Source organism: Neopsephotus bourkii, unplaced genomic scaffold (genome assembly GCF_033783945.1).
Source record: "Neopsephotus bourkii isolate Nb327-2 ecotype Australia unplaced genomic scaffold, CSIRO-AGI_Nbou_v1 NB_891, whole genome shotgun sequence".
Taxonomy (NCBI): domain Eukaryota; kingdom Metazoa; phylum Chordata; class Aves; order Psittaciformes; family Psittacidae; genus Neopsephotus; species Neopsephotus bourkii.
Window position 1 is genome coordinate 144,063 of NW_026901385.1, and position 18,646 is coordinate 162,708.

The 18,646-nt window shown below is 44.3% G+C and overlaps 1 protein-coding gene and 1 long non-coding RNA gene across 4 annotated transcripts in view; one reads left to right on the top strand and one right to left on the bottom strand.

Moving 5' to 3' along the window:
* TMCO4 (transmembrane and coiled-coil domains 4) overlaps nucleotides 1–18,646 on the bottom strand; it is a 31,408-nt gene that overhangs the window by 5,547 nt on the left and 7,215 nt on the right. For both annotated transcript variants that reach the window (XM_061357356.1, XM_061357355.1), the window contains exons 5-13: nucleotides 16,609–16,741; nucleotides 13,025–13,122; nucleotides 12,150–12,293; nucleotides 11,547–11,666; nucleotides 9,605–9,769; nucleotides 8,980–9,116; nucleotides 7,915–7,999; nucleotides 3,468–3,585; nucleotides 618–735 (exon numbers count right to left, since the gene is read on the bottom strand). In XM_061357356.1, the coding sequence (XP_061213340.1) occupies nucleotides 618–735; nucleotides 3,468–3,585; nucleotides 7,915–7,999; nucleotides 8,980–9,116; nucleotides 9,605–9,769; nucleotides 11,547–11,666; nucleotides 12,150–12,293; nucleotides 13,025–13,122; nucleotides 16,609–16,741 (1,118 nt within the window). The remainder of the gene's footprint in view (nucleotides 1–617; nucleotides 736–3,467; nucleotides 3,586–7,914; nucleotides 8,000–8,979; nucleotides 9,117–9,604; nucleotides 9,770–11,546; nucleotides 11,667–12,149; nucleotides 12,294–13,024; nucleotides 13,123–16,608; nucleotides 16,742–18,646) is intronic.
* Nucleotides 936–18,642, top strand: LOC133214456 (uncharacterized). 2 transcript variants are annotated; one of them, XR_009726124.1, is made up of 4 exons: nucleotides 936–1,080; nucleotides 1,553–1,760; nucleotides 16,638–16,974; nucleotides 18,256–18,642. It is a non-coding gene; the product is annotated as an uncharacterized LOC133214456 (long non-coding RNA). The 2 variants fall into 2 exon arrangements; XR_009726125.1 differs by lacking the exons at nucleotides 16,638–16,974; nucleotides 18,256–18,642 and adding an exon at nucleotides 1,840–1,993 and having other exon boundaries at nucleotides 947–1,080.

The window sequence follows — 18,646 nt, forward strand, 5'->3', positions numbered from 1 at the left end:
GAGTTGAATATTGCTAGACATGTAATCCAGTGGCTTTTCATTAATGACACCAGATAGCTTTGAGGAAGTTGATGGCACATGGGTGAGTATCTCTGTTTCCTGGAGACCTCCAACAACTCATCATAGAGCTGCTGCAATTAGAGACTGGCTCCTGCACCACAGCACCAGTGCAGCCCAGGGGACCAAGGTACAAGGTCTATGGACTTGTCCCTGTATGGACCTGAATGGTGTTGAAGGCTCCACCAAGACAAGGCTGCAGACTGCAGTGTTTGAGCTCCGGGTTTCCCAGCTGCTGATCCCACCTATGTGCCCTCTGCAGGGCTTGCAAGACAGCAGGATCTTTTTTGGAGATAATGGCATTTTCTGTCTCCAGGATGAGGTATTTCACAACAAAAAAAAATCCCCAAAATACCCTAAAAGAGAGTCAGATTCTCCTTGTTTTGCTCAATACTGAGTGCTGGCTGGGCAACCAAATCTATAGTGAAGTGTGAGATGAGCAGGGACGGGAAGCACACAGAGGTGCTCTCTTCAGGATCCCATTCTCCTCTCATCAATGACTGTGAGGCTGCAGTGTCACAAGCAAAGGAAACACTGAGAAAATCAGAAGTATTACTTACTACAGATGAAAGGTCCATGTTTACCATTCTCCTATCCTCCAGGTCGACTGGCTGGAGGCCTGCAACATTGATCTGGGCAGAAGAGGTTCTGTACACAAACCCCAGCAGCCAGTCCCCCCTAGGAGCAGAGCAGAAGAGCGTGAATAAATCCTGTTGCCAAAGCCAAGTGATTTGTAGAGATCACAGCAGGTTCCTAGGCCATGGTTGTGTAAGTCTGAATTGAATCCTGAGCCATGGGTGTAGCCTCTATTATGTGCAGTAGGTTTAAAAATCTGACCCTTCTATTTCTTCCTGTATTTGCTTAGAGATTGCAACACATTCCCATATTTAACCTTTTTAATGTACTAACAGGTAGGACATTCCCCAGCCTGTAGAGAGCTGCCAATGCGATGAGGCCTACACCACCAATGTTGTTGACATAAAGATCAACTGTGAAGCTCCTCGGTGTGCTCCTGATTTAGAGGTACAGTACAAACACATGGTTGCAATGACAGAATAAGGAAGAGTCTGTCCCCACTGTATAGCATAGCCCTAAGTCACTGCAGCAGTGTCAGGGTGGACTGTAGCATGATAAGTCCTTTGGCAATAACCTCCTGGGCTGAGCAACAGTGTAAAATCTGTGCACCTAAGTACTGTGGAGTAGATTTAAGCTGTGGTGTTTGTACTCGGTGATGGCAGGAGGTGAAATACACCTGCATAGGCGCTGTTTCTAGCTGCTCCTGTCCACTCCAAGATGGTCTATGCTAGAAGTCGTAGATCTACACAGCTCTGCAAAACCTTTGCAATGCATCCTTGCTACTCAAGCACGGGTTCTTTCAAAGGCTGAGTGAGTCTGACTCATTTGGTTAAGGTTTCCCACTAGGAATTTGTAACCCTACTGTGAGATGGGATGGGCCAGCTCTGACAGTTGGCTTTCACTCTCTGTGTCCTCTCAGGCTTCAGAGCTGAAGGAGACAAGTCACACTGGCCTGGAGTTCAACAAATTAACCCGAGCAACTGTATGAATCTGTGAAATTGGGCCCACATCTGATCGTGCAGGAATTCTATTCAATGTAACTCACCTGATCTAAATACAGTTACTCCCAAGGTGACAGAACAAAGCCACAATTGGTATGAGTGAGTGATCAGAGGCATCAGAATCAGGTGAGGTTGTACCACTAAATCTTTGTATAATCCTTCTCTCATATCTAATAGACTCACGTAAGTTCTCCCTATCTCTCAGTTACCTCCTCCAGCTGCCCTCTTGCTAACTTAATAACCCTCAAATCCAGCACTGAGGGCAAAGTGTAGAACCAGCAGAGCGGTGACAGGCTCCTCACCTGCTTCATCCTGTTCGGGAGCAACAAGCTACAATTTCTACATCATTTTGCATTCAACCTTCGATTCATGGGCTTGGCAAAGCAGAGACAAACCAAATTACTGCACACACAGAGGCACAAACACACACACTGTTTTATTCCAACAGCACATGCAGACTTTGGAACTATAACAGGATCTTGTGGGGGGATTTCGTATTATAGGAAATGAATACACCAAGCTTTCTGGAGTGAAATTGGGGTTTGTATAACACAGGAGGAAGAATATTTGCCAGGGCAAATTCAGTTCCATGCTACAACTGCATCCAGCATTTCTGGCTGCTTGGAGGACCCCAGCAGCACTCCCAAGGAGGCAGGAATTGCCTTTTCCTTCTGTCACATGCAGAACTCCTCTCAGTTATTTGCACCTCCAGCAGCTGTAAAACTTCCTGTGATCCAGAAAGGACAAAAGCAACAATCTACAACCTCATCTTACACCTACATACACATAGAAATACACATGTATGTGTGTACAGAAAGTACCAGCAGCATTTTCAGCCCTCCTTAACCCAGGCTCATGGCTTTATAGGCTGCCTTGACTTGCAGTTACATGTTCTTTGACAACCTTCTTGCCTGGTTATTTCTCACTTTATTTTCTCCATACTCTTAGCCTTCCCTGCTTCGTTCCTTCATTTTAATCTCCCCTTTTCCAGTTGTGGTGGTAAGGAGTGTTCTGGTCACAATTATCTCCCAACACAGAGTCATTAGATTTGATACCATCACTTGAATTCTTAATTAGCTTTTATAAGATTGCTTCAGCTGTTTCATGCCTCTGAATCTCCCTCTCCTCACCCAGCACACTCTGCAAAGCAGTGTTAAAGGCTGCTATTTGGTCTCAAGGTAATGTTTCTATTCTTCTCCATCCTTAGTAAATTTAGTACAACTATTCCAACTGTATCTCCTTTGTAAGTAAAATACCTTGGTCGTATGGACTATCCTGACCAGAAACTGACTCTAGATATAAAAGGTCATCAATTTGCTTGAGCTCCTTCCCTTCCATTGCAATTTTCACAGCTTGCTCCCCACGAGCAGTCCCTGGTGAATTGTATCTCAAAGCTTTCTTAGATTTTAATTCCCATTCTTTAACTGTCAGTGAACTAAAGGGCTGTATCTGTAATCCCTTACACCAAGCTGAGATTGAAAGGGGCCTTAGAATATGTCAAATGATGCACACAAACACACTGACCCAGCTTTAAGCTGATATAACACAGCCACTGTACAAACAGGACACACACACTGAGCACCTCAGGCTTCCTTTGCACCACAGAGAGCAGAGCTGGACACAGACCAGCCTTCAGTGTCTCCTGAAGACTGGCACCCAAATGGATCTGAGGGAGAGACCCTCAGCAGGAAGAGGCTCTGACACTTGCCATCTCTGGTGCTATTGAATCAGTGCACTCACCAGCTGAACAATTACTCACTTACAAAAGTCTAAAAGAGATAAATTAATGGAATAATCTCAAAGTGATACCAGGACAATGAAGCACATACAGACCTGCAGTAACCATTTATGATCCTGCCCGACACCACTTTTGCAATAGGCTTCCAGTACTTGGGATCTCCTTCCACTGGAGCTCCCAGTAAGACCACATCTTCAATGATGCCTTGGAAGTCTGTAAAGATGAAAGTAGAACAGCTCAGATTGAGCAGACAGATCAGGAAATGTATTTTAACACATCCGTGAAGGAGGGGGTAGGTTCTGATGTGTACTATGGAAAAATCATCACTTCTGTGATTTAAAGACAGAAGCAGCGGAAAGGAGGATCTTGAACATCATTCTGCATAAATTCTGTGTCTGCAGTTCAAGCTGGAGACAGTAACTGTGAAAATTGGAAATCCTGACATAGTGAAGGGGGGAAGACTGATGGGAAGAGGGAGAAATGGCCTGGAATGGTTTGTGTTGGAAGAGACCTTAAAGCTCATCCAGTTCCAACCCCCTTAAAGCTCATCCAGTTCCAACCCCTGCCACAGGCAGGGACCCCTTCCACTGGAGCAGCTTGCTCCAAGCCCCTGTGTCCAACCTGGCCTTGAGCACTGCCAGGGATGGGGCAGCCACAGCTTCTCTGGGCACCCTGTGCCAGCGCCTCAGCACCCTCACAGGGAAGAGCTTCTGCCTAAGAGCTCAGCTCAGTCTCCCCTCGGGCAGGTTCAAGCCATTCCCCTTGGCCTGTCCCTACAGGCCCTTGTCCCAAGCCCCTCTCCAGCTTTCCTGCAGCCCCTTTAGGCACTGGAGCTGCTCTGAGGTCTCCCCTTCAGGAGCCTTCTCTTCTCCAGGCTGCCCCAGCCCAGCTCTCTCAGCCTGGCTCCAGAGCAGAGCTGCTCGAGCCCTCGCAGCATCTCCATGGCCTCCTCTGGCCTCGCTCCAGCAGCTCCAGGTCCCTCTTGTGCTGGATGCAGGTTGCAGTGGGGGACTCTCCAGACCCACTTTGATAATCTATCAAATTTGTTTGATTTTCATGAAGGGCACTTTAACCTCGGTGCCCAGGGCATGATTTGCAGAAAAGGAATGCTGACTTTGAGGCATAATAAATCTTCCTCTTGTCAGACAGCCACAACTGGGCAATTCCAGTAGAAATCATGATTGAATGAGAAAATTGGGGTGGCTCTGCTGTTTTCCTGAAATCCCAGTCAATATCTATTAATATCTATTCATAAATCATGTTGGTAAAGAGAGATCAAGAGTGATACCATAGAGCTAAATGAAATTCAGAGTCCTTGGAGGCTCATGGGCACAGCATGCCAAATCCATACTCTCCAGTCCTGGGAGCCCAGCAGGCACAAGCTGTGAGCCAAACCATTCCCAGGCTGGCCTTTGCAGGCTGTAAGCTGTATGCTGAAGTCTGTGGGGATGTGAAAGTGGGAATGAGTGCATAGCACCTCAAGTTTGGATGGGGAGGTGCTGCCTGACTTGGTTTTTTATATGTAAATCAATTGGTTTCCTTCCCCTGATAGCAGGAAAGGACTCGGAGCTGCATGCAGTGCCTGGGTCTTTCTCTGCAGTGTAAATCCCATCACCTGCCAACAATCCGAGAGAGCTGTTGTGGTATTATTTCTTATTGCAAAGCAAATTTTGCACCAATGGGGAACAGCGAAGAGCAATTCCATTTTGGTACTGTAATCTGTGAGCAATGAAGTCCTGCTCCCAGCAATCATGGGCAATGGAAAAGACACTGAGAGCTTAGCCAAAAAGAAAAGAAACCCAAAGCCTCTCAAATGGGGAGCTTGTTCCAACCAAGGTACTAAATTCCCTGGCCATAGTGTGAACCAACTGAATAAACACACAGCTAATTCATCAGCATCCTGGACATCTGGGCAAGGCATTGGAAGGTTTGGTTTCGCCAGTGCTTTGTACAGCTTATTTCTTGCTTAGAACTAAAATGCTTGAAAAATACACACTTTGAATTGTTGACAGAAACCTGAGAACAGATCACTGACCTCTACAGTGCTGACACTCTTATTTCCCAGTTTGCAAAACTGTTCTATGATGAAGAACAAGAAAGACTGCATAGGCAGAAAAATGAAGAAGGGGGGGGGCAAAAAATAAAACCTGGTAAGATCATAGAATCCCAGCCTGCTTTGTGTTGGAAGGGACCTTAAAGCTCATCCAGTTCCAACCCCCTGCCACGAGCAGGGACACCTTCCACTGGAGCAGCTTGCTCCAAGCCCAGCCCAACCTGGCCTTGAGCACTGCCAGGGATGGGGCAGATTTGCTGAAAAGGAATGTTGACTTTGATGCATAATAAATCTTCCTCTTATCACACAGCCACAGCTGGGCAATTCCAGTAGAAATCGTGATTGAATGAGAAATCTTGCGCAGCTCTGCTACTTCCCTAAAATCCCAACCACTATATCTATATCTATTCATAAATCATGTTGGTAAAGAGAGATCAAGAGTGATACCATGGAGCTAAATGAGATTCAAAGTCCTTGGGCACCTTCTCTGGGCACCCTGTGCCAGCTCCTCACCACCCTCACAGGGAAGAACTTCTTCAGCATTAGATAAATGAGTACCCTGTGATTCGTCACCCAGTTTGGTTTCAAGGTGCAGGTTCTGGTGGTAACAGCCATTATCAATAGTTCACTCTTCTTATTCACTAAATGCATGGGAATTGTGATGAAGAAATATGACCAATAACCACCCTATGCAGTAACTTGCCTCTGATGGGTCAATTTCTACATCTTCTGCTCTAATACCATTATCTGAAAACCTCCTGAATCTGGCTTCCAGTCATTTGTGATCAGCTATCCCAAAGGTTATTTCATTGCTTTGCAGAAGAGTGTTTTCTGTGAACAGCATCTGAGTTTCTGCCATGGTGTTTCACTGGATAATCCATGCTTAGCTATTTGTCCTCAGAAATGCCACTGCCATCTGGATACAAAAGGCTGCATGTCTAGGCCTTGTATTCCTTTTGTGTTAGACATCCAAGCCCAAACCCAAACGAGTCTCAGATGTTTCAGGTCCCAGCTCCATTCCTTCTGTGGCTTGCGCTGGAATGTGCATGTGAAGAAGGCCTTGGCAATGTGCACTGAACATGCTGCTTTTCATCTCACCAACAGCTCAGCTTTCATAATTCAATTAAGGAACTGAAAGATCACTGTGCAGTGGGGAGCTGCTCTGATACATAATTACAGTGCAAGATTTCCTTAGAATGGCAGCCAACCTTAAAGACCCCTAATGATTTCCTTTCCTGTATTCCTTAGCTACAGTCCCCTTATTCCAGCAACAGGCTGCACACCATTAAATAAAAACCTGGAAATATCCCAGCCCTTGGCATTCTTTGGACACAAGAAGAGTAGATTTAGGGCCAGATTAGGATCTGGGTTCTGGCTTTGGGAGAACTCCATTAGGATCATTCTGGATTTGATTAGATTTATTTTGAGGCCAGGATTCCTGGTTTTGAAGGCTCACATCTGAAACCAGAAGTGAAGTTCTGGTACACAGCTGTCAAGAGAGAAACTGCTGACCTGCTCTGTCCTCACTTGACTCTATTCCCACCTTCTTGGCCTTTATTGAACATTTTCCTTTATAAAGCTCTTTATTTATTAGGGGCTCGTTGTGAGGCTGGATGGTTAATGAAGTAAACTGCCACAGAGGGGGAAGGCTGCAGGCACACACTCACTACTGACTCAACTCCAAGATGCAATTTACATCAACTGATCATCATGATTTTATTCTCTTTCTAAATCAAAAATAGAATCTATTAATAAACAGAACCACAATGGGTAATAAATTGACAGATGGTTTTATACTTGACTTTGGGGAAAAATTACCATGAAAATAGCAGATGACAGTGGCATTTTAGTGACTTAAATGGAAGGGAGGACTCAGGGAATCAGCTACAATAGCTACAGAGAGCTTCCAATAAAGGCAAGCCATCCTCTGCCAAGATCACAGCATCGTGTGGGCAGCTCACAGACCGATCCAGCAGCTGAATGTCACTAAATGTCAAGTTGTTGTTTACAGACTGGAGACCAAACTGACACACTGAGCACCTCGAGTGAGCACAGTGGATTTAATCCACTGAATCTGTGGAAGTGACAGGAGAATTGGGCTCCAAATGCATTTCAAAACTTTTTTGTTTAAGGCTTTTGTCTTATACTAGAAGACCCAAGCTCTGTTCCAGAACTCTTTCTCTTCTGTAGATAGAAGGCAGAAGCTCTTCCCTGTGAGGGTGCTGAGGCGCTGGCACAGGGTGCCCAGAGAAGCTGTGGCTGCCCCATCCCTGGCAGTGTTCAAGGCCAGGTTGGACACAGGGGCTTGGAGCAAGCTGCTCCAGTGGAAGGGGACCCTGCCTGTGGCAGGGGTTGGAGCTGGAGGAGCTTTAAGGTCCCTTCCAACCCAAAGCATCCCATGATTTGATTCTATGATTCTCTTGGAAGAAAACCTTCTCTACTGGCAGTAAGGAAAATGAAGGTGGAAAAGGTTAGAAGGTGAGTTTTACCTTTTTCTTGAGCCATTTCCTGCAGGCAGAAGTAAATGACTCTTGCACCCAGACTGAAGCCAATCAGTGTGACAGGTCGCTTGCCCTAAGAAAGGAAAGGAAGAAATGCCATAAAATACTATCCTAGACCCAGAAAGAGAGACTGGCTAGGTGATCCCCAAGACCCTGATCTACAAAACACACTTTGAAATTTGATATCTTTTTGCTATTCAAAAAGTCAATTGAAATCATCTAATGATCACAAGTTACAACAAAGTAGATGCTTCAAACAGAAACAAACCAGAAGCTGTCATTGGCTTGAGGTTTCCAAATGAAAGCCTAATTGAAGGAGCAAAGTCTTCCTAGAAATGTTTCAATGAACAGAAGAAGGTGTAACACAAAAATATTGACCACTTCTAGATTTCAGACGGAGTGACAGCAGCACTGTGTGGTTGTTCTAGAAATGATGTGGGGTAAGCTAATGAGATTTTCTGTGAGATCTAAGGGAGTCTAATCTCAACAAGAACATAAAATGCTCTTTGTGTTAAGGAGGGAGTAGGTGTGCAATGGACTCTTTAGCCATCAGCTGTCTAGTTTGAGATGCTCCCAACATTGGAATGTGTGTTTTCACAATAAAGGATGCTTAAAAGGCAGAAACAAATGCCTGCAAGCAAATCAAAGGGCTCGTATGAAATCAAGTTTATTGCCTTTCCTTGTATTTATCAGGGTGCATTTTTAACACTCTTTATTCTCTTTTCACCTATCTTTACTTTCTGTCCTCAGGTTTCCACTAGGTGCATTGGCTGGGCTGTTTTGTGAGCTGGTCAAGCCTCTTGTCAATTATGACCTGGATCTCCTCTTCTTCAATTAGAAAAGCTTAGGTTAAATGGTACAAATCTCTGATTTACTTGGGATCTCCTATTTCCCCAATGAACCAGATTCATGCAGCATTTTTTCATATTATTAGTAGGTTTTTTTGTCTCTGGAAAGATAACACTTGAGAGTTAAGGAGCATGACATAAAACTTAACCTCCACAGGCCATACCCCTTCCAGCCATTATTCCTGGATCATTTCTAACCAGTTACCTGCTGTCGACTGAGCAGGATATGTGCTAGGTGCTTGCCTACTTCAGCAGAGCGATGGAGACACACTCCCCAGGGGTTGTCAATGACACTGGCAACAGTCAAGAGCGAGGTTGGCCAAGTCAAAGCTGTCACAATACCTGCCACACACAAAGCAAACAGCACAGCACAGTCACAAATTGGGGCTGCTCTTGGGAAACGTCAAAAGCAAGACAGGTCACTGAAGTTGAAAGCTAAACCTGGGAACTTGTCATTTCCAGTTTCTTCTTTCTCAAGAGCTGATCTAAGCAATGTTTTGCTAGATGGAAGATAAGAAAGAAGCTGATGTTCTGATATGGAGACAAACAGACACTGTGCATGAATGTAACCTGCATGTCTGAAAGCTTTATGTAAAGCAGTAAAAGCCAGTGTAACAACAGAGAGAAATAAACACAGTCACACATCAAGAAAGGTGTTTCCAGCTGTCATTTTGAAGGAATGAGTCAATGACACAGAGGCACAGCAGGACAAGAAAGCAAATCTAAACTATAGGTGTGGCAGAGGATCTCAGCCACTCCTTTAAACAGACACCAACACTGAAACTGAACAAGAGCCACTCGAACGCATCTGATGTGATTTAGGTCCTTACCTGACAAGACAGTAAGTTTTAGGGCTTCTTGAGCCATCATGTTCACAAAACCATTCAGCAGGGTATCCAAGGCATTGCCAAGCTCCATCAAGTACTTGGATTCCCAGGCCAGACAATACTGCTCACTCGACTGCAACATGCTGCTCCATGGTGCTGTGAAGCTCCCTGAGGAAGGTTGCAAAGATGGAATCTATGGTCAGAGAAAGCACAACAGTGGCTAACTCCTGGAAGTCATGTCTGAAGCCATGGCTACAAGAGCTCACCCTGGCTGGATGAGCCCAACAGAGAATCAGAAAAGAACCTGGAAGGCACTGATCTACTGTGAAAATCAGGAATCATATTTAAAAATAAAGATTTAGCCTCTGTATTTGCACTGGTTTTGGTCTCTGTAAGTAATTGTGTAGCTTTAGCTGCCTTGGCAAAGAGGCTTCAGCATGGACAGGCTCAGAATTCATGACCCATTCAATTGACTCAGAGACTGCCAAGACAGATGGACATTAACACTAATTATGTCAGGTATTAAGGACATTCCTCCTATCATCAGCCACCAGGCTGAGTCCTGCAGCTCCACCTTCTAATGTAGGCCAAAGGAGGGCCTGTCCTGAGAAAGATGAGTGGTGAATGGCTGTGTGAACTGAGCTCAATGGCACCAAAGGCATGGAAAACACAGAAGATCTTATCAAAATCCACTGCAGAGCAGCTTCCCAGCACTTGAGTGAGGTGGGCAAGGAGTGCAGCAATGACCCTGTCTGAAAACAAGCACATCCAGACTGCTGTTAGTTTTACTTTGTCATTCAGCTGCTTCAGTTGAATTGTTTTCCCTCCAGGTGTTAACCCCTTCTCCAAAGGATGCAGGACAGAGAGCCCCACGCCAGATCATACCACGATATACTCTCAGCTCTGTGAACATCCAGACAGGCAGCTTCTGGGAGCTCAAAACTCACAAGGCAGTGAATTCCCTAAAAATGCCATCCTGTTTTAAGGGGTTATGGGAGTGTGTAAATAGACAGATACAGCTGTAAGGAGGAAAAGGGATGACAATCCTAGTTTTGCTTATGAAAACATTATAGCAGATTGCTAGTTATGGAAAAAGAATGTGTGTCATTTGTAACTCCCTTTTAAGGGCAAACAGACACAGAAGGGTTCCTGAAGGGGCACACTTGTCTTTGTAACAGTGCCTGGGAACCCTCCAACCCTGAGGATCTGGATCCCTGGCAAGCAGACAATGAGAGAAACCAAAGCACAGTACTGCGAAGTGAAAATAACCTTAATCTGACGGCAAGCTGCAACCTAACAAGGGGGAGGACAGAGATATCTTTCTGCATTAATGATACCCAGTGTTAATTAAGAGGCTATGGAAGAAACTGGCAGCTGTTCAGTTAGGTTCTGAACCTATCAGCAGACAGTTGGCATATTTTATGTGACAAGCTGTATTGGCAAACAAAACACTACAGACCTTTTAAGGTTGCTGTCTGAAGTTGACTCCTGTTGTGTTTAACAGGCTATACTTGACAGAACTTTCTTGCCAATAAAGCTCATTAGGTGGCAGACACTGAGACAGGAGAAAGATACTCTTTCCTGTTAATTACTGGAGGAGAAACATAAGGTCTCCAAGCTAGGTGAGACACTTTGTACTAGTGCTGGAAATGAAACACCCCAAACAGTCCTTTCCAGGCTAAACCATATAGCATTTATCAACACAAACAATCCTGTTCTTACTAGCACTCCTATCATCACTACCAATTTAGTGTCCTCTCTCTTTCCTCTGTTTTGACTGCGATTGCAAACTGGGTTACAAAGTCTCATGTTGAGAGGGGCTCTGTTTTAGTCACCAGGCCATGCAAGTGTAAGGAAGCCATGGCTACGAGAGCACAAACACTGCCTGGAGTGGGACCCAGACATGGCTCTCATCCCTCTCTTGGTTTCCTCATCTTATTCTTACCATATTTGCCAGCGCACAGCCATCCAGTAATTGCTATGGTGATGTGAAGCTGCTTTCCTTCCGTAAGTGGGAGGAATTCAAACTCTTCTATGGCTCCCACACGCTTCTTCATCTTGTACCCTACAAACAGCAAGGCAGAAATACAAATAGAGAAATCACACAGCAAGGACAGACTCCGCTAACAGTAGAAGTTCAGAATAACTTGGATAGGGTTGGTTTTCCCTTTCCAAAACCCTCAGCTAGTCCATGCATTACTTAGAACTTGGTATGGAGCCAACCTGATCCTTCTGAGCTTGTGCGATCTGAAGCAACACCAGCAGAAGGCTTTTTTGCTGCAGACCAGGCATCAGATGTAGGAGCTGCTGCTTTCCATGGCAGCATCTTTCTAACCTAGAGTAGCAAGCTTTCATTTCCTTCATTTCCCATCCCTGGCAGTGTTCAAGGCCAGGTTGGAGAGGGCTTGGAGCAATCTGATTTAGTGAAAGGTTGCCCATGGCAGGGGTTTGGAACTGGATGAGCTTAAGGTCCTTTCCAACCTAAAATATTCTATGATCATGTGATCTTGTGCCTCAGTAGCTGAGAAATGTGTGGTCACCCTCTTACCAGTAAGGCCAGCTCCAGCTGCTCCAAAAAGCGATGCCATGACAGCAATTCCAGCAGTTGAACCTAAAGCAGCTGCTCCAGCACTTCCGATGACTGTAGCAGCTCCTGCCGCAACCAGAGGGGCAGCAAGACCCCCTGTCAAGCCTGAAGATGCAACAAGTAACATCACTAGATTATCATGACTTCTAAAATCAGGCAGTTGACTCCCCATGCTGTGTGAGTGCTCCTAATGCTACTGGACGAGTACAGATGATGCTCTTTTTGGCATCACTGACAAAGGGGCTTTCTGAGACCCTCCCCAGGCCCTGAGTCTCTGCACAGATTCTTTGACTGACTTCAGCAGAAATGAAAGTCAAAGGAAGAGTGTGAGGTAGCCTGGGGTGAGCTGTGCCCTGTTTGCTTAGGAAATATTGATCTAGTCTCACTCTATTCTGAGTTGAGAGTTGAAGATCTGATCCTCTAATAACACACAGGGTAAGAGTGAAAAAGGAGAAAACATGTTTTAAGGGTGACAACCTCAGTGTAATACTTCCCCCAGCCACTGAAGCTACCCTGGAATAACTTTTCCAGCTAATTGTTTCCTTTTTAGAGTTGTGTGGATGAAACTTCTCTTGGATTTGGGGTTTCTTCTGTTGCTGTGGGGGTTTTTGTTGTTGGTTGGATGATTAGGGTGGGTTTTTGCTATCTGAAGCAACATACTGTCTTCAGTTTGGCAAAGGAAAGCAGTGAATGTTTTAAAACTAGAGCTTGGGCTCAAAGGTGTGATCGTTTCTGTTGCTGGGTGTGTAATTCAGTCGTAGCCTCCCCTCTCTGCCCCTAGTGCTGTGCATGCAGTTCAGACCTGCAGGTCTCCAAACTGTCTGGGGCAGCCTCACCGATCACTGTTCCACCTCCGACGGTTGCCAGGCCAATGAGCAGGTACCTCTTCAGCTTCCTCCTTCTTTCCTTCTTTTTTCTTGCTGCTTCTGCAGTTCTGGATGGGGATTAGAATCACAAACACTGATGGAAAAGCCTGATGGATTACACTGCTGCACCAGAACCTGCTTTTATTCTCCTCAGTGTAACCTCCCAACTGGGAACAATAAAAAGTAGCATGCAGGTGTGGACTGTGACAACACACTCAGATTCATGAGCATGGACATAAACCCACAGATGTACACTGAAAGGATTTAATTGCTGACAAAAGCCAACAGATGTTACTTACTTGGAAAATCCTTCCTAATAGGGATGAGGCTTGTAAGAAATAAGAAACAAAAAGTCAAAGCCATTTCAATAACTATATACTGCCTATGTGTTTTAAACTAATACAAGAAGTGAAGTGGGAACAGGGAAAAGTGTTTGGAACAAAAGGGAATAGGGGGAATTTGGACTAGCAAACACTGAATTGAACTATTTCCCATCAACAGAGTGTATGCTGAGCTGCTTTCGGATTGCACTGTAATAATAGAATAGGTATTAAACAGTCATTAGTTCATTTGTCTGTGTGCATTTAAGCTACATTTTAACAGGCTTATCAGGAATAGCTAATTTGACCTAAAAGGACCAAATATCACTTATTAGGCACTACTTTTGGCTTCTCTCCACTGTCTTTCATTTCTCTTTTACCAGAAATGCTTCCCCCTTCAAGGAAGTGCAAGAAACAGAATACATGGGAATATGTTGTTTACAGAGGAAGATTCTTTCCAGCCTGCTTACGCAGAGGTTAACCTGGGCCTTGAAACATGAGAATTTATCTTGCTTCCAAACTTGGATATTTTCCCTCGTAATCCTAGCCTAATTGTGGACTTCCATTATCCATATAATTGCCTAATCCTTCCTGGAACCCCCTAAGCACACTGTAATTTTGATAAAGACAATTTGAGATGAGTCCCAAACAATATACAGCTTTGTACAACACAGCAGGAGGAGAATGAAGCACAGTGGGTGAAATCCCTGCGTCGCTGAAGTCAGCGGCAGAACAACCACTGACTTGCATGGCACCGAGGCTTTGTCTCCACAAAGATGCTCCAAAAAAGCCTCCATCATGTATTACCTTTTGCAGCTGCAGACATTAACTGTCTGCAGAGAACAACACTGCAGCCTGCAGTGGGTACTTCTGTGGTTTCTAAGTATAACTAAGTTCACTTGCTACACCCCCATGGTTAAAGAGGAGTTTGGATGTGCCCTGGTTTGTGCATGCAGTCCCCCATCAGAATGCTGGCTTTGGAAGAAACCATTCCTGGTGTTCTTCAAACAACTGCCGCAGCCTGTTAATACCTAAGTTGGCAATACCCAGCAATTTCTGTTCTGCAGAGTGGTTCATCAGCTTTTATAGTCAATGTGCTGTTGTCTTAGGCTGAAAGTAATGAAATCCAGAGAGCTGAAATACACCTTTATTTCTAATAATGAGCAATTTGTGTTATTATAAAGATAGCTTGCAGCTAAATCCTACCTGAAGATGCAGTAAGTAAAACTACCGTCATGAGAAGTTTTACCCGCATTGCTTTCCTTCTGTAGCTGTTAGCAACTGCTTTTGCTTCCCTAATAGCTTCTGCATTACAATTATCCCTTGATTACTGCTTTTTATCCACTGTGGTAATTAACTGCCTCTTCTCATACTTCTCTACCTTCAGTGATCTTGGTGGTGCAGCCTCTTGCCTGAACCACAAATTATGTTCAGAAAGACTTTACAGGTGGAATTTCAGGTCATTTTCCAGTGATGAAAAGTGGCAGAACACATGAGTGAGCCACTGATGTCCTGTTTTCCAGTTTCTTACAGAACCCTGTAACAAAGAGAGGCTCATACCTGCAAGTCAGGACAGGACTGGTGTTGATAATATGGATTTAAGTGTTTGGAGCATTGTTCTACAGAGGATTGTACATTTAACCTTGCAGGTTCTGGGCCACAGTCCAACACATCCTCAGCAGCAAAGGCAGGAGGACAAATACCAGTAAAAAAAACCTACGCAGAAGCTGCCAAAACCCTGTTTGGCTGTTACTGTTACAAAACCTCTTCTAGTGGATGGTCAACGCTGGAAGCATCCTGAGCAGGTATTAATGTACTCCCTGCCTCCAAAAGGTCTGTGAGGTCAAAGTGCTGACAGGTTCATTTTCTCCTTTCTTTCCCCATTGACTCCTAATTTTAAAATAAGCAAAGGGTTATGGATTCCCCACAAATCTCTGCCTTGTTTTAGCACTGCAGAAATGGACTCTCACTATAAAGACATTTTTTTTCCTTTTATATAATAGGTATTTACTTCCATGGCTGCAATTTGGGCAAAGAACAAGAGTGAAATCCATGGTTTTCACCATACACAAAACCCACTGGGGCTAGCTGCAGTGTTTGAAAGGCATGTTTGTAAATATGTGGCATAATTCATCAGCCTCTCATCATTATCAGACACACTGCTGCATCTTTCGGTGCCACAGCAGCCACAGTCCAGTCAATACAGAATTACCACCATCAGTACTGGGGTTTTGCTGTGCTAAAGGCCCAGGACTGAGTTCGTTTCCACAAGTCACAGCAAAACAGTCCCCATTAATAGCAACCCTTGCTCCTGCATGCTAGATGGTGTCCTATTTAGCAGGACATGATCTCTGAGATTATTCCGACTTTCCCTTTTTACAGTGTGCTATAAAGTTAAGCTTTACTTAAATAAAGTTCTAACTAAAAGGTCCCCATCACATGCTTGGACTCCCAAGGTAATATCTGAGCTGTACTGTGTCAGGGACATTGATTAAAGCCTTTATTAGCACTCAGGCTAATCTCATAGCCTGTCTGCTGAGCTGACAGGCAATAATAGTCAATGACCCCTTGGAAAGTCCACTATTGACATATTTACTGCCACACATATTGCTAAACCTTTGCACAATTCCTGCCTGACAAGTGGAATGTAAAAATACTACATTTCTTACAGATACCAACAACGTTTTGGCTGTTTCACATCCAAGAAGTGGTGATCTAGGGAATAGATCTATTAATAACACAGAATTAGGAGTCAGATCTGCAAGTATCTAAAGTTGCAGGCTATTGCCCTCAGATATCATTAGGAGTTGGACAACTGTCTTCAAACAGACACAGAGGACAGATCCATAGGAAATGAGCAGCTGAGGATCTAAACCTGACACTTACAGGAACTTCATTCTGCAAGAGGCAGTTCTAGCTGAAGATACTGGGACAAGAGATGACATACAAGACTCTACAGCCTAGGAGAGACAACCGGAACAAGGATATGAGGTAGTTCAATGTGCAGTGGCCCTTACCAGTTTGCAAGGTGGGGTCTCAGCTCAGATTTTAAGACAGCTGAGCCTTCCTGCTCTTCAGTGCAGCTCAAGTGCTGTGAGGGCTCTGCAACCCTAAGCAAGCCACAAATCATTACCCTAACGGCCACGAGGGGAATGATCAGAGACTGGACTTAGGCACAAGAGATTACTGCTGAGCTTTCAAGCAAGACTCCATAGTCAACCCAAATGTTCTTACTCTGACTCTTCCTCTTTTTGTTCCTTCAGGCTTTCAAGCAGAGATTCCTCCAGGACTTCCAGCTCCTCCAAGGGGATTCTAAGCAGCCAGGTGATGTGGCAGATCAACACCCTGGCTCGAGCATCGTAGTGCCCTGAAAGAGAGGGAAGAGCAGGAAATCAATCAGCCTTCATCAACCAGATTAAACAGCAAGTAGCTTACTTGGCTGTGCTAGAGGATCATGTCACATACAAGCACAGCTCCTTCCCTTGGGTCCTCTTCTTCTTCCATGTCTTTGAACACAACTCCTATTATCTAGAGAAGAGAGTGATAAATGGGAAACCCTCTGCCCTGCAAACCTCCTCCTGCAAACAATCACGGCACCAGGTAATTGCCTCTATGGCAGAAAGAGGATCTCAAATCCTTCTGCCCTTATCCTCTGTGACAGAGGCCTTTTGGCTCTGGATAGGCTGCATCTTCCTTCTCAACAGAGAAATGCTTCAGCAAGGCTAGGAGTAGCAAATATATATTGTGTAACATGACACAGTACACCTCAACTATGCACCAATGCAAGGTATCATATGCTTAAAATGCACCTTTAAAATCTTTATATTTAATTCATCTTGCTGGCAGTAGGAGTTTAAAGCTACACACCAGCTCACCTAGCAGCATCACTGTATAACCTTGCTGCAGGAGGTGCTGGAGTGGACAGTGCACTCAGACAACATGTGACAGGAGCAATGATTACTCCTGTGCTTATAAGCAGGTGTTCTTAAAGAAAAGACATTTTCAGTGTAATAGATGTTAAATGATTTGTGCCAACTCTTGCTTTCTGAATCTGTTTCAGCAGCATCTGCTGCTTCCCAGTAGGAGGCTTTTAACAAAGCTCTTGCTGCACTCTGTGATGAAAATGCAATTGCTTGTCTAGGGTGTCTGGAAGATACCAGCAAGAACCAACTACAAAACCTGTTTCTGATACCCGCTGCACGTAGATCAAATATGGCATTGGGCAATTGATTAAGTATATGTGTTTATTACCATCATTACCAAGATACTAAACTACTCTGGTAGCTTTAATGATACTACTTTTAAGATTTGTGCTTGGTTGAGAAATAAGGATAAGGATTTATCTTCACTTCATCCCTGATATGTGTCACATCTTGCAAGCCCAAGCATGTGTTCCTTCCTTCTTGCTTCCTGTCTGCTAATCCACAACCTAGCTTTTTACTCAGCCAGCTTGGCAGCAAATCAGCCAGGCTTGAAAATATATGTCTTTTCAATTCCAGCTTAGCAAAATAAGTAGTTTTGCAATAACTGCCTTGTCAATTTTCCATGAAAAATAAAGCAAGCACAAAAATGGTACTTTGTTCTGCAGTGACACAGGCTAATGAGCACCCAGTGAGTTCATTCCTGTGAGAACATGTGAAAACAGGGATTTAAACCCTGCAAGTGGTGATATAAACCAGGCTACTTTTAGAAATGAACAGTTTGTTCAGTAGGCAGTCTCCATTTCATGAAGTTTATCAGACTAATCCATGGTACAGACTGGAAAGCAGAAAATTGTTTTATGTGTAATGTCACAGATGACTAAAATCACATTTATTTATAATGGGTTCCACAGGACACTCAGGAATTTATTCCCTGAATAGTTGTGGGTTTTCTTTTTAGGCAAAAAGTGATGTGCAGAAAATCTGCTGGCATTTTCCTCCCAGCTTTCCTGCCTTCCTAAAGAAAGAGGTCACCTGCTCGCCTGGAAACACTGGAAAAAACCCATCCCACTCTGGGTATTTCAGTTCAGAACTTCTCTGCCACCACATTTGTATACCAGTACATGCATGTGAAGGTAAGGAGACAACTCCATTTTTAACAAGTATGTTTAATGATTTGTAATAAAGGAGTTGCTTTTCCTGAGGTGGATGCAGGGACAGAGTGTGATGCTTTTGCCAGAAAGGAAGCTAAGATTAAACAGAATGGTACCTTGAGCTCTTTGAGCATTTTTAAGTACCAGATGTAAACTCATCTACATTATTTTCACAAAGAGCAAATGCAAAGTGAACTT